Source organism: Anopheles arabiensis, chromosome 3 (assembly GCF_016920715.1).
Source record: "Anopheles arabiensis isolate DONGOLA chromosome 3, AaraD3, whole genome shotgun sequence".
Taxonomy (NCBI): domain Eukaryota; kingdom Metazoa; phylum Arthropoda; class Insecta; order Diptera; family Culicidae; genus Anopheles; species Anopheles arabiensis.
The window spans coordinates 67376937-67391862 of record NC_053518.1 but is presented as its reverse complement, the minus strand read 5'-3'; the positions used below and the strand labels follow the sequence as shown (position 1 = coordinate 67391862).

Below are 14926 nucleotides of genomic sequence, written 5' to 3'. Positions count from 1 at the left end.
TCGTAAGCGAGGAGGGAAATGCACGAGGGAATGTAAGGAATTGAGCAAGAGAAACGTGCTTTTTGGTTAAGAAGGTGGATATAAATAAAAAAGGTAGCAATACAGTGTACAATACAGGAAGCTGATCAAGTTTCTGAGAAGTAGTTCTGGGAAGGGGGAAGTGAATATGTAGAGAACGAAGCAAGAGAGGTGAGATTCAATAATTAACATCTATTTTCTAAGGAAAGCAAATTATTGTAATTTCTGCCATTTAAATTACAACGAGCAGCAAAAAATAACACAGGACCACAAAATGGGATAAAAGAATTCTTTATATCAATTATTTTATACTTCCATTTTACGATTTACGAATGTCTGAAAAAGATCATTGTAGTAGTTTTAATTAGTTGTATCACACCATCACACTTATGATACGTAATTACAGTTCCTACTGTAGTTGGTATATAGGATCTCTACAGAACAACAAAAAAGATGTAGTGAAAGGTAGGTGAAGACGGACACCTTAAGGAAATTGATGGAAATCTAGGAATATATAAATACACCGACCATGAAAATGTGCATACATTATCTCAAACTAATGTTTTATCAGAAAATGTTTTGAAACTTTTAAGTTTTTATCGATTTTTATGTTATTTCATGAAATAAAAACATATTTTTTCGTGCAGTTTAGAAATGTTCGGGAAAGACGGACAAATGATATGGGAAAGGTGGACATCATGTAAGGTAAGAACCTGTTGGGAAACGTTGGAAAATTAAAGAGGTGTATAGTATTTTAATATATCCCATTGATTTCAACGTCCTTGTATGCAAATAAACCAATTCAGGGCCAATTGCAACGACGATTCATTCAGCCGTGAATTTAGGAATTGTAAGCACCGCTTATCATACTATAGCTATATCATATATCGTAGAATGTAGAATCCAAAACATTATTAAAATATCGCGCACTAACAGCTGACGTTGCTCCCGCTTACAGAACAACTGTCTAGAACTTCCCTATAGGAAATTACTCCGCGGAAAGTCCACGACCCCAGCATGTTTGAGGGACTTGTCAATAGTTAAAGCCATTTTTTCCAACATGTCAAAATTCAACTTTTTGATATTTTCAATCCCATAGAATCTCTCATCTATTCCTGAAGGTTGTCGTATCAATGACTCTTCTTTATATTGCATAAAGTGTGTAAGTCGTGACAAGATATAGACTATCGTAAAGTGCATCATCTTCGTCGAGCGAGTAATAGCATAACGAATGGCTGCTATGTTGACTGGTGTGCCGTTTCTCGCATATTTCCATGCTTTATCTTGTTGCTGGCAAGTTTATATCTTCTAAATACCCTTGTTTAAGGTATTTGCTGAAATCTTTTGATCACCAATTGATATAAGAAGTAAAATAAAATGAGAAATTCGTTGTTCATCTTTCCCTACGCCAGAGTGTCCGTCTTTCCCGCTATGGTGTCAGGCTGTTTTAATCACCAAAAAACAATGTTTTTTTATTGTTTTCATTCTAGTTCTTTCGCCATTTCTGTGCTTGATAATCACAAGAACTCATTTATGTCATAAAATTTCCAAAAATGTAAACAATAAAAATAGTAGATTATAAGATCCGCAGTAGTTAAATTAGATCCACAAGGGTGCAAACGATTGAAAATTTGTTTTGTTCTTGAATTTAACCAATTTTGCATACATTATGCCAAAAATGTTCGCAAATGTGTTGTTTTATTTGAAGTTTGGATGATGCATTGTTGAATTTTTCGAAAATTACCTTTTTTATTCATTTATGAGAAGTATCCATCTTACCCGCAGTGTCCGTCTTTACCAACCTTCCCCTACTCGATAGGTTTGGTTCATCTGTTCTAATGAAAAATACAGTGAAATAACTCTAAGATATAGTCTCTTCAAGATGAATTGTTTCTTCAAGTTGAATATTTTCACGTTCTACGATTCACGAAGATAAATATCTTCCTAAAACGAATATTCTCTAAATTTCATATGCGATTTGATAGCTTAAATTCTCTTAGATAAATGTTGAAAACCAGTTGACATAAATATTGCTCCAAAAATTCCATATTTTTCTCTCGTGCTTTATATATGCTTGGATACTTCATAGCAACACCTTCTCTAACTCTCTCTATGTCTATGATATAAATATCGCTCTAAGCTGACGGTCTCTTGAAGATTCCCCTTAAGGAGATACCAATGTATTATTTTTTACACATTGTAGTGTTGGTTTTTATTTATTTCTATATATCAGTGTTATTTTTATGTTTTTTACTCATTGACTTATGTTATCCTTATTTAATGGCTTATTTCATTTAATTTTCAACCGAATTTTTGCTATCGAATATTCGGAAAACGGCAATAAAGGTTAGACTATTTAAGAACAATTTGAGTATTTTCTAGAAGCATGTGGTAAATGCAAGAATAAACCCTGATCTACCTAAGCTAGAATCCACCTAAGACAAAATTAAAGAAAAAAAACCAAATGTTAACTTCCACGCTTCCACTTTTCGTACCTTCAAGAGTGTTGATGCCTTGCAATATTTTAAATAACTAATCCAGATTTATTTTGAAGATGCAATAGAAATTAGTGGTACGTTTTTGTTCTACTTTAATGCAAGAAATTATTAAATAATTACTGGGGTTTTTCTGTTTTAGCTAAATCATGTTTCTTTCTATCTCATATTTTTATTAGAGTGAACGAAAAATACCATAATACCAATTGAGGTTGATAAATTCAAGCACAAAATCTTCCAGAAACTTAATATAATTATAATTTAATCCCATTACACCTCCAAATTGCCACTGAAAAAGCAAAAACTACACGGCTTGACATTACTTTAAATAGAAAATTAAAATGACAATGCAAAGAAAAAAAAACAGGACAAAAAGGCAAAACATAAAAGAACATCTTTTACCGATTTCCCTTTCACTAGCATTTTTTTTTTTGTTATTGAGTGTGTATAGCAAAATTTAATCTTCATCTACGATACGATTGTCATTTTCAGTCGATTTCACGTCAACTGTGTAAGCAGTAAGAAGGAACCGACGAACGACGACGACAACATCGCACGCACGCTTACACTGTGTGACACTGCAGTGGGTTGGCACGGCAACGGATCGGGTGCTACGAGATTCTGGTCGATTGCAATTTTGTGTTCGCTTTTGTTAGCTGCATTTGCGCTCGTCTCATCCGGAGCCGGGCGACCCTTATTCTTGAGAATTTCTTGCCGACAAAATCGACCTAGTGACAAGGGCGGGAGGCGTGTGCGCTTTCCGCTTTCTAGTTCACATTCTAGATCGGTAAAGGACAAAAATGGAGTAGAAAGAAGCGGGTAGAAATGGAAGCACGCGGGACAATGTTTCGCAACTGCATCTTGCTGGGTGCTGGCGTAAACCGAAAGGGGTGAGAGCACATGTAGAATATGAATTTTAATTTACAACAAAACAAAATTTGGCACAACCGTATGCGTGAGAAACCCGGTTTGATTAATCGATCTGGGGCAATTTTTTGCTTTCGATTTGGAAAAGTTAACGAACTTTCTATTGTCGATCGAGGGCCAGATGAGTGATCAATAATTCATAGCCGTACTTTAGTGGCAGCGCATGTTAGAAGCTTGTAATGCTGTTGTGCTATTGTGTGCGCTTTAAAATCCGTGCAACCAGAACCCATTGAGAAAGGTTAGAAGAGAAATGGAAGCATTTCTTTTGCGTTTTTAGGTTAAGATCGTCTTCAGTCAGTCGATATAATACGCACAATCAACAAATTCAATTATGCACAAACGCAGAGCCAAAGCATGCGTCCCGTTCCGCATGCAATTGCACCAAAACGCTGACGAGGAGAAGAGAACGATGAATACAATCTTCAAGATTTAAAGATTAGACAGATTCTTTCCTCGCTTTCTTTTCTCCCGTGTGCCGTGTCCTGACAATCGCAGACACGGCATAAGCGGCATCGATTGTCCGGTCCGTGACTGATTGACATTTCTCCATGCTGCTGATGATGACGATGGTCTGTGAAGGAGGAGGACGCGTTGTTCGGTATCGATTTTGGATGACAAGTCCGGACAATCCCGCACAACAATCGAAACAAAAGCGCTCAAAACCGTACATAAGTCCAGCGCAAAGCACCCCTTATATCCAGGGCCGGGGCCGGGGCTTAATAGCTAATCTCACCGACAGACAGGGTCAACATGCGCAAACAAAACCCCGGGAATTGTCAAACTAATACACATTGCATTGTCACAAGCAATCGAAAAATGACAATTGAAAAGAAATAGGAGGAAAAAAACAACACGGTGACAATTGTCCGGATGGTTGGCAAAGACAATTTCATACTTCATCAATATTCTATCGGACTTTGTGTGGTTGTTGTGTCCGTTAGGTATGTCTCTCTCTCTCTCTTTTCCCCAATGGCGGTCATTAAAAGACTTTTTTGTGTGCTGATTTTATTCAAGCAGGGATTTGCAAGCAATTTCTTCATTTTGCATCTTGCCCCGGTATTCCATTACGGCTTGCAAAACGATGATTTCCTGGCGCAGGAAGAAATAGGGAATGTGAAACCTTTTTCTAATCCACCCTCCTCTGTCATTTTTGTATGTCTTACCGACGTTGGCGGATCTTGCTGATGACGCTACTCCCAGCAAAATCATCTTAGAAAGCGTCCAGCTTTTTGAGTGAAAATTGGCTACAAAAGTTTATATTACAATAAACCACACGCACAGGAAATAATATTTTCTTTCCATCATACACGGACAGGATTAACAAAGAGCGCAGAAAGAAAGGTGTTTTTGTTTCTCGAATTTCATAAGAATAGATGTCGTGAAAGCTGAGCCTGGGCAGAGCGAGTATTTCGCGAGTTTGTCTGAGTTTGTTTCTGGCTGATGTAAGTTTTTGCGCACCAACAATCTGATCTGATGCTATCCTCACTGTTAAGGCGTTCGAGGAAAGAGTGGTGTTGTTGGTGTTAAATACAGGGCTTGGGACAATGGCACAAATGGTAGCACGATCGGACGTAATACGAGCCGTGATTTGACACCTCGCTGGCCATGGAATAGAAAGGTTCTTTGGTAGATTCTTTGTTGTCGTGCGTTTGCCTTTCTCAGGGGGCTAAATAGTGTCAAGCGGAAGCATGATGTTAAAAGGTGTTACAATGCGAACAATAACGAAATGTTTAGCTTCGTCATAGTGGAAAATGTTTTCAATAACTAGCTTTGTATGCCTGATTGCTTCTAAAACTAAAACATAGTTTGTTTTGCTAATCCTTAACCTTAACCTGTTTTGATAGTCGCTGTTACTTTCATTATAGTGTACAGTGTTAGCAAACTAAGAATTCAGGGTCATTGCTTTACATTGTCCCTTGCGAACTTCTAATGCAAGTTGAATTTCAACTAAATTATTGGACTTGTATTGATATGATCATTCACAAGACATAGCTCACCTGACACCTGATCTATATTCCACCTTGAGTTCAAGTACGTATACATATACAGGTGGTCTGCGAGATACGCGGATACCTCTTAAAGGGGATTTCAAGATACGAAGTTTTCGAAGTTAGTTATTTGGGGCAAATTGTACTGATTTTACATATAAATTGTGAATATAGAAATTCTTACATAAAATGTAAAATAGATTCCATTTTGGTACAGATTTAAAAATCATTAAAAATCATTAAATCACACAATTTTAATATTGAGACAGAATCATTGTAAATAATGGATACAGTGCCTAAAACTTCCTACTTTATACAAAATTGTAAAAAAAATAGGAAAATTTTGAAACCGGAAACCTCTTTCGTAAAATTCAACTAACACAGAAACTCGAGATACGCGGTTACTTCTCGGTCTTTAAACGCGTTAATAGCGTATCTCGAGGATATGTAGAATCATTCTAAACAGGCTGATACTATTACTCTCTCATTCATATCATATGAATCATTTATCAAATAGAGTTTTTTTAATTCCAAAGTCAATAAATCTAAATCTAAACAAACGTTGTAAGAAGAATTATAGCCAGCAATATGTTGAATTCTTTTTAAAGTGCGTTTTTCCCTAAAGAAAAATAGATTGCTTTCCAAATAAGTCATATATCGGCATGTTAAAAGTAAAATTTTGCCTCAAATTGTAACATATTCTGCTTGAAATTTGAATTTCAATCCTGCAGAAAACGATACGTTACAGTTTATTTTTTCCGCTTTCCTAATCATAATCCTTCTGCGATACTCCATTCACAGAATCATCACAAACTAGCTGCAACCTAGCTCATCCTATGCCCCCTATCTATCGTTTGATTTCATCAATAATATCCAATACCATCCATATGCTCACGCGTGTGTGCGTGTAAATGGTTCCGATTTGCATGGAAAATAACTTTTAAATTGAGTTGTAACATGATCATAACTGTGCGGGTTTAACGGGGTCACGGAAACGTTTCCCTGCGTTTTTCCAGAGAAAAGGGGTCCAATATTGGGAATAATTCATTCACGTTGAAAACTATTCCTGTTCAATAAATAGAGCAGAAGCGGGAGCACATTATAAATTCGCCACCGTACATGTGTTTTGTCCTTGGGTAAAAGGGCGTAAAATCTGCGCTCAATTCTGTATTCATATCGTGTAGCAAAAAAAAGGTTTCAATCCCTTAAGGTAATTCGAAGGATGGTACATCTCATCGCCGTTTGGCACATATGCAAATCGAATCAGTTAATTTCATTTGCGTATCAATGCGTGCCCAGATTGAGACTCGTTCGATACGGTTTCCTGGGCGAAATGTCGACGAGTGGCTGGCGCTTTTGTTTAGTCCGTACCAATGTTGCCCTGTGCTCGATCATTGGTACGGAGATCGATCGAAGCGCTAAGTTGATTGGATGAAATCAGGGCATGCAAAAAAAAGCAGCACCGAGCACATGGTACGGAGCCGGAAAGTCAATCGGTTCTAGTTTACAGCCGTGCTTGCACCCAGTTTTATGCTATGTTTTTGCACTCCCTGTGTGCGTGCCGTATGCCATGCTTTATTAACATGATGCTTACGGGATGTAACCGCTTCAGAGTTTTCATTGTGCTATGAAGATATGATACAAAACACATGGTACATTCGCATTCAAATTACACACCGGATTACACACGCAGATTTAAGCGTCTAGTCCCGGTCTGGGCAGATGCAACGGAACACGTCTTGGAAAGTGAATGTACTCTGCCTTAACTTTACGATCGAGACCGGTTAGTGGGTATCAATAATGTCATAAAAGATTCAAATGTGCTCATATTTTCTGCATACTTGAACCGCTCGTATCGATTTCAGACCCCGTCGTCAGTGGGATAAACAATCGCACTAAACATCCAGCGACGGTGGAGAGTTTACCGCCAAAACCGAAGCGAATGACGGCTGACGGAACGAGACGAACCAGTTTATGGTACCAATCGAGCAGCATAAAAGCGTGGTGTGGAATGTTTTATAACACCGAACAGATATTTTAAGCCTTTAGCCCATCTTATAGCATCGGAGGTAAATCCAAGAAAGATACAGAACATGCAGAAGCACAACCCCTTTTGATCGATCGCCTTACAGTTGATCTAGAACGAACAACGCTGAACGTTCTTTATCACAGCTGCTACGAAAAAGGTGTTGCAGCAAATGCAATGCCATATCATAAAAGTTTATTGCGTTTTGCCTTAGAACACACAGCACACGTCCGGTGTAAGATGTCCGATCGTGTTGTGTTCGATTGTCCGGCTGTGAGAAAGAAGCACTAAAAAGGCACCACCGTAAACATGGCTAGAGAAAATGCAAGTTGGGTGATCGTTGCTTTTAATCGTTTTATGGCACACGTGTTGAACTGCGCTGGGTGCATGATGTGGTTCGGGAAAGTTATTGCAAAGGGTAGAACATATTTATAGAACGTAATAGCCAATTGCGCATAGAAATGCAGTGTTATTGAGCCAACTGATTTCAACCAGGGCAAACGATTACGGAAGTGAAAGAGTTCATGCTATTGAGACTGTTCTTGGGTGCTTCCTACATAGCGGATCATTGCTAGCAACCTGCCTTGCAGATCATTCGAGGTGAACAAAGATCGATTGTCTATCGTTGCTATTACGATACTGTGTGCAGAAACCTTCTGTGGGAACAGAACTGTCGATAAAAATAGAACCAATGCAATTCTCTCTTTAGTACAGACACTGAGCTGAAAGGTCCAAGCAATCTGAATGTTTACTGTATGCGAGCGATCTATGGGGTGATCTTCTTGTAAGGTGCGATCGTGACTATTTCATCGGGTACTATGTCTTTTAATACATGTTAGGTTATGTTAGGGCGGTACCGTGGTACAGTCGTCGAACGACTTAATAACAAGCCCGTCAATGGTTCAAGCCTACAATGAACCATCCCCCGTAGCTTGGATTGACTATTCGGCTGCGTGGTAATGGATTAAGTCTCGAAAGTATGTATAGGCCGGCATGTCCGCGTAGGACGTTACGCCAAATAGAAGAAGCAGATCATTTTGTTAAAGTCAGTTATTTTGCTAGTCACAGATATTACTTATCAATTGTTAAAAATATTCAACAGGATTATTAAGGGATTTTGAGCTACTCTCAATTGTTCGGTAGTTTAAGTAGTTCGTCTTGGAGAGAAGACTAAGAACTTTCCAATTAAAATAAAAAATGTACATGGCTACATAAGGATTCTGCACACTGGATTAGGGATTCAACACTATTATCTAATTCCGTAGAATGTAGAATATCTACATTCTCATTTAAGTTTTTTGTAGCTTTGGCCTAACACTCAACACACTCTATGTAGCTCTCTTGCTCACTGAAACTCTGTAAAATCGATGTAGCTCTGAACTCTTAATGTAACACCACACACTCAATGTAGCTCAGTCTAGCTCATTGAGGTTATTTTGATTACTCTATTTGCCATTTCATCCTACGATCTTCTAAACGTTAATGATTAGCAACATCTTTACGGTCTCCTGGATTCCCCTTTTTACGCTGAGCACACAATTCCTTGCGAATCATGACGCAAGATCAGAGCATTCACTTTCAAAAGGAGAGCATTGGAAAAATCCTTAACCTCCGTACTCGAGTCTTGATCGGCACTTTGGTGGACAGCAACTGCTTTGTGGTCATGTTTTTGGCCTTAGTGTGTGTTAAAATTGAATATTTTGAGGAACAACAATGCAGAGACAACCTTTATGTTAAAAAAAAATAATACCATTTCACACAATGACTTGTCTCCGAAACATGAATGGTTTGGGTTTCCTGAAAATGATGATCAAATAAAAAAAGGACACATGTAATGGATTATGTAACCATAGAGTAACTGATTTTTCTACGGCTAATTTATCTCTTTGCGTGCTTAATTCGTTCAAGTTTTTATCAATCGAATAGAGAAGCAAGCAAAAAAAGGTAAATCTATGATTCAACTCGCCGTGTTTTGAGTTCCATGAATGGGATGTGCTTCAACTTCTCGATCCCACACACTGGATGCCATCTCTTTTTGGTAACCTTTTACCCACCCCTTCTTGCCTTACGGACACACATTCTCAATGGAAAAGCCGTGGCTTTTCTCATTCATTGGGAAGGATTGTATTGCATTTGAGGGCACTTTGTCCGATTCATTTTTTCCCCTCTTATAGGATCCTCTAAAAAGACACCATTTTCAACACCTCGTCCCACGGACGACTGTATGCTTTATTTATTCAATGAAATTGTGTATCCGAGCAGCATAAAAAGACACCGACACAGCCACACATATACAGGGAATGGGAGTAAAAAAAGAAGGAAAACTATCATCCCTAACACATGATATATGATATGCCCGGTATGCCGCGCCATTGAGCGCTATTCGGGGTTCGATCATTGAGAGAGTGCACCCACCGATCGCAACAAAAGGCCGGGAATGACAGGCAGAATGGGAGGAAAAAAACTGGGAAGGTGTGTAACAGTGGGGACTTCTTATTTTATAAAAACGAAAAACAGGTAAATAGCTTCCTGTCGCGTTGGCGTTCCTGTGTCCCAGCCACCCCTGTCCAGATCCTTTTGCAAGGTGTGCCTGGCATTCATCAATGAATGCGCATTCCCCTGCTTATGGTCAGTTTTGAGCAGCAAACCCACATACATACGGGTGAGACATTAAAACAACACAATACAAAAGTAGGAAACATTTCCCTTGCACTAAAGGTTCGATGTTTTCGATTGCCGCCGACCAGCTCCTCACATCGATACGCCAAATGACACTGCCAAAAAAGGCGATACGAACACACCACGCATCCCAATTTAGATGGGTTCCGTCTTTTCTTTCCCATTCATAATGGGTCAGCGTAATGAATGAAAACCTGTACATCATTGCCAACACACACGGACTCACGCATATATTCGATGAATGGTGGTGACGTGGTAGTTCATCAACGAAAGAAGAGAAAAAATATCTTTCGGTCAGTTCCAACCCGCTAATGGACGCGCTGCTGCACACACAAACAGCACTCCGGTCAGCACTCTACCTGGGACCAGCTCTCCGGGGAATTTGAAGCATAAAACCCAATCACGACCCTTTTAATTTGCATCGAAACGGACTCCCTGGGACACACGGGCCGTTGCCGCGTGCTATGATTCATACCTTTACTTCATCATTTTTCAACTATCTCAGTATATAGCAGAAAAGGAACTGAAATGTGCTTCGTAATCGCTCAGGATTCTAAGAATGATATTCTCAAACGGTACGGGACATTGGCAACTTACACATTAGCATTCAATCTTATCTTATTGTGTGCCATTTGGATTGGCAATGGTGTGGGCACAGTTGCAAAGTGAAGATAGAGAAATCGATAAATTCCCTTTCTCCTCAAAAACTGCATCCATACGAATTCAATAAGAAGCAAGGCAAAGGTACTGATAAGAACTTGTCGGACCGGGTCCTTCTTTTTTACACCTGTTTCTGAAGAATCGAACCCGCTAAGAACTTGCGCTGCCTGGTGGTGACCAAACATAATCAACAAAACCACTTCAAGTCAAGGATTCGATGGGCTTGAAGCTACACAATGACACAAAAAAATCTATCTCTCCCATCAATGGTACTTGAAATAGAAAGCATATTAACATGTGGGGATGAAGATCCCCCAGTTCAAGACACGTCGGATTGGGACAAGAGACACGGTGTAGTACGTTGTGTAGGTCTGTGTGTGGAGATAATTTGATCTCTCCAGCATCCCGTTCCAATGGGAAGCATGTCGTCAGCATTGGGTTTGCCATGGAAATGGCAATTTTTTCCTGCACTCCCCCAGAACTTGGTCATCTTCTTATTGGATGACCATTCAACATATCATCTGATGCATGAAATGGTCAGTGAGCGATTCTTGTTTGTGCAGACCCATTTCTTCCCACAATCGGAGATTCGGTCTCTCCTGTCTCTTCACGTAATGTCGCTTTTCTTTACAAATCCGTTCTTAAATGCTTCCTTTTTATGCTGCAAGGGGGAGCTTTGTTGGATTTAGTTTTTTTGCTGGTTCTTTTCTTTACAAGGGTGCTTATGATTATCGCTGGTGTGGTTTCTATAATAGACCATAAAGTGGGGTGATAATAAAGGAAATAGCGGGGCGATTTAAGAGAAGAGAAACCATACAAGGGTAATGGTGTTATGAACGTAAGATTTGCTCTATTAACAAATAAGGTTAAAATGCAATTAAGTACACACACAAAGTACCAATTACCAGCCTATTGACTAGCATGAGACACAAATAACTTCAATTATTCAATTTCAGCACCAAGCACCGTAGCAGTTGTGTTTATGAATGTTCTCGATTACAAAGGATAACATATATTTTACGACTGTTTTGACACTTATATAAGAATTTCCTAGTTTTATGAAGATTTTGGCGTGAATTTCTTCCCGGAGTTGGAGAATAGCTAAAGAGTATCCTCATCGAGGTCTGAAGGCCGCATTCCGATACATTATTGAAGGAATGGTCCAGAATGCTCCAGAATTGTTCGGAAAATACGAGGTTTTCGTCTTAAGGGTACCGCCAGTATATGATATTTGCCTAAATTTGTTTTTTTACTAGCCTTTTCTAACGAACTTTCTTGATTTTTTAATCCTGAATTGTAATCCAGTTTTGAATTCCTAATTTCGTTACAAATCGTTAAAATTCGTTGAAAACAAAATCTCTTCAAAATTTTAACGGTCGTTGGCGCCATTGAATTAAAAAGATTTAATTTTAAACCCTTGTAAGTATACTTTTACAAGCTTCATTCAAGATTGCGGAAGAAAGTGTTTTGTTAATTTTAATTACTTTTATCCACCAGGCACGGCTTATGCCTTACCCTGACATCTGACATACAACAAAACCCATTCAAACACTAAACAAATCAATTCAATCCTCGTCCCAATGTTGTCACCGTGGGCATGATTTTTAACGAATTTTTCTTTGCGCCTCCCATCACACGTCATTTCACTGCCAATTATTATTGCTCCGAACATCCGAGCTCCGAGGTGTGACACAATCGCACGTAAATTAATTCCCAAAAACCTCGGCAAAAGAAAGCCATCTGCAACAAACCCCCCGGCGCACATCGAGAGACGTTACACAGGGACACGGTTGCAAACTGTTGCATTCGGCTTCTGTAAAGATGCTTTGCTAAAATCCGTTAAACCGCGACATGTTTTCGGAAGTATTCTTTTCTACTACCGCGGCCAGGGTGTGAGAGGCAGACTGTGGCGATAAAAGAGGTGTAAGCCAGCAATAAAACGCTCGGTATGCTAATGCATCACCCCGGTAACCCCTCGGGCGTAAACCCGGCGGTACACTTTGCAAAAGGCAGAGAACGACCCATCTCAGATCTCGGAGTGCAAAATTGGAACGGTCCTGTTTACATCTTAATAAATTTTAATCAAAATTCGTTTCTTCCCAGCAGCAGCAGCAGCCTGTGTTCCAGTGGCGCGAAAATCATCGTCGTCTTCCCCTTTTTCGGACGTGGACATTCTTTGCTGGTGCAGAAAATGGGATCATCCGGCAGCAGGAATCAGGCTGCTGCTGGTGCTGCACCACAAAACGTTTGAAATTTACCATGAAAAGGCAATTGCTCTACAGCTGGCGCGAAAAAGCGAATTTCAATCCCTCTCTCGCTCTCTCTATTACTTTCGCTATCAGGGCCTCAGCTTCATTCAGGTATGGGTCCACATAAAGGGTAAAAGATCCCGTTTCTCGGATTTACACAGAGATGTAGGGAACGTCCTTGTGCGAGGGACCGCGAAACGTTACCGCGATGGACTTGCGATTAAAAGGCAAAACTCCCCGGAGAAAAGGGGTTACATCTTCTTTGATCCAGATCTGCGAACCCCGAAATAAATGCACAATAGGGCACTAAGAATGATCGCACGAATTTAGAGGCTGATCCTAAACTAGACCATGGCGGGGAGTTTCTTCCGTAACTAGGCTTTTGGTCAATGCCATGCAAATGAAAGATTTATGTGAATTCGAAGAAAAACGGCTGCTGCTGCTGCTGCTACTGTTACAACCGACTGAGAGACAATTGGCATGAAATGTGTAGCGCCGACTGGTTTTGTTCGATTGTTATTCTAATTATCAATGATTCGGGAAAGGAAATCGATACCCAGTCTGGAATAGGGGACAGTTGTGTCACGGTCGATGGATGATAAGAAAACGGGAACCATTTATGAGCCTGTCAAACTTGTTATTTCAAATTAAACTGGTGTATCTTTGTGTGCTTGTTCCTATGCAAATAATTTTACTGAACTGTTTTGCTGAAAAAAAGAAATTAATACTTATCTTTTACTTGTAACTAATCCAGATGAACGGATGTAATGAATTCGTATTAAATTTTCTGCATAGAAATTAATGGAAACGAATAGAGCAGAGCTCGCCCAAAGTAGAATGTTTTGCTGAGGAATGGAGACGAATCTCTAGATGGATGGTAACCATAGTAACCGAAGAGGTAGAAACTACTTGTATAAGAAAGATATGTTTGCAACAAAGTATACATATGCTGCATACCTCTTCCATTTAGATTAATTTATTTGCACCAAACATTTAATACTTCGTTTGCAACAAACCTCTTCATCCTAGTTCCCGTTTATTCCAGGCTCTTCGGTGGGCTGTAATTACAATACAACAATCCGCTTTCTTTGACCTGTTGTGATAAAAAGTAATGAAAGGTAGGTCGTCCATCAGCTTTGTTTTAAAGGATATATAAAAGGGTTTTACACGTATCGCAACCATGCAAGATGACCGTATGGAAAATCGATTCCGATAGGTATCTACGTATCTAACCCCGTAATACTTACCGCAATCATGGAGATGACAAAGCTTACAACGCCCACAGCAAGCACAGTATTGTAAAACCGATTCTTGCGTCGATGTTCCTTGAAAAAGTCTCCGTCCGGCACTGGCATGTCGTTCATTGTGAAAACACGGAAGTTTTTCGGGTCATGATATCCACGGGACAAGAATGTCGCTGTTGGAGTACATCATGGTGGAGGGTTATATAACAATCTAGCAAATGAGGGAGGAACTCTAATACTGTTTTGCACTTGCACTTTTAGCAATAGATTCGTTTATACATTACCATTGCTGCGGACAGCCAAATTTGCAACAGCACGCACGGGCAGCATTTTCCTTCCTTTCTATTTGATTGCAAAAACGCAGGAGAGTTGTTCAGAGCAGGCCACAGGCTCAAACCTTCTATGTGTAAGTTTTTCTAATGACTGACGGAACGTTTATTTCCAGTCGTTCCTTGGATGATTGATTCAAGCTTAGCTTACATCCATCCAATGACAGTTGCTTTTGACAGCTGGAAAACGCAACGCTTACTTAGTTTAGATTGATTTAAGAAATAAGAAAGGATACCTCTTCAATTTGTTGGAATACTTTTCTGTTCTCTTTGCTGGAAAGTTTCGGTTACTTTTGTTCAATGTTCAAATT

The 14926-nt window shown here is 39.5% G+C and overlaps 1 protein-coding gene across 1 annotated transcript; it reads right to left on the bottom strand.

Annotated features, from left to right (window-relative positions):
* Window positions 1-13987: 13987 nt before the first annotated feature.
* LOC120902167 lies at window positions 13988-14706 on the bottom strand. Its single transcript, XM_040310711.1, has 3 exons — window positions 14571-14706; window positions 14290-14459; window positions 13988-14135 (listed from the first exon to the last, which is right to left on the bottom strand). The coding sequence occupies exons 1-3, from the start codon at window positions 14614-14616 to the stop codon at window positions 14079-14081; spliced, it is 273 nt and encodes a 90-aa protein (XP_040166645.1). The 5' UTR covers window positions 14617-14706; the 3' UTR covers window positions 13988-14078.
* Window positions 14707-14926: the final 220 nt, after the last annotated feature.

What these genes read in the sequence shown, in the direction of transcription:
- LOC120902167 (XM_040310711.1), bottom strand. Translation starts at nt 14,616, where the DNA reads ATGCTGCCCGTGCGTGCTGTTGCAAATTTGGCTGTCCGCAGCAATG. An exon ending in TTTGGCTGTCCGCAGCAATG is followed by an intron (nt 14,460 to 14,570) that starts GTAATGTATAAA and finishes GTACTCCAACAG; the next exon opens with CGACATTCTTGTCCCGTGGA. An exon ending in TTGTCATCTCCATGATTGCG is followed by an intron (nt 14,136 to 14,289) that starts GTAAGTATTACG and finishes TTATCACAACAG; the next exon opens with GTCAAAGAAAGCGGATTGTT.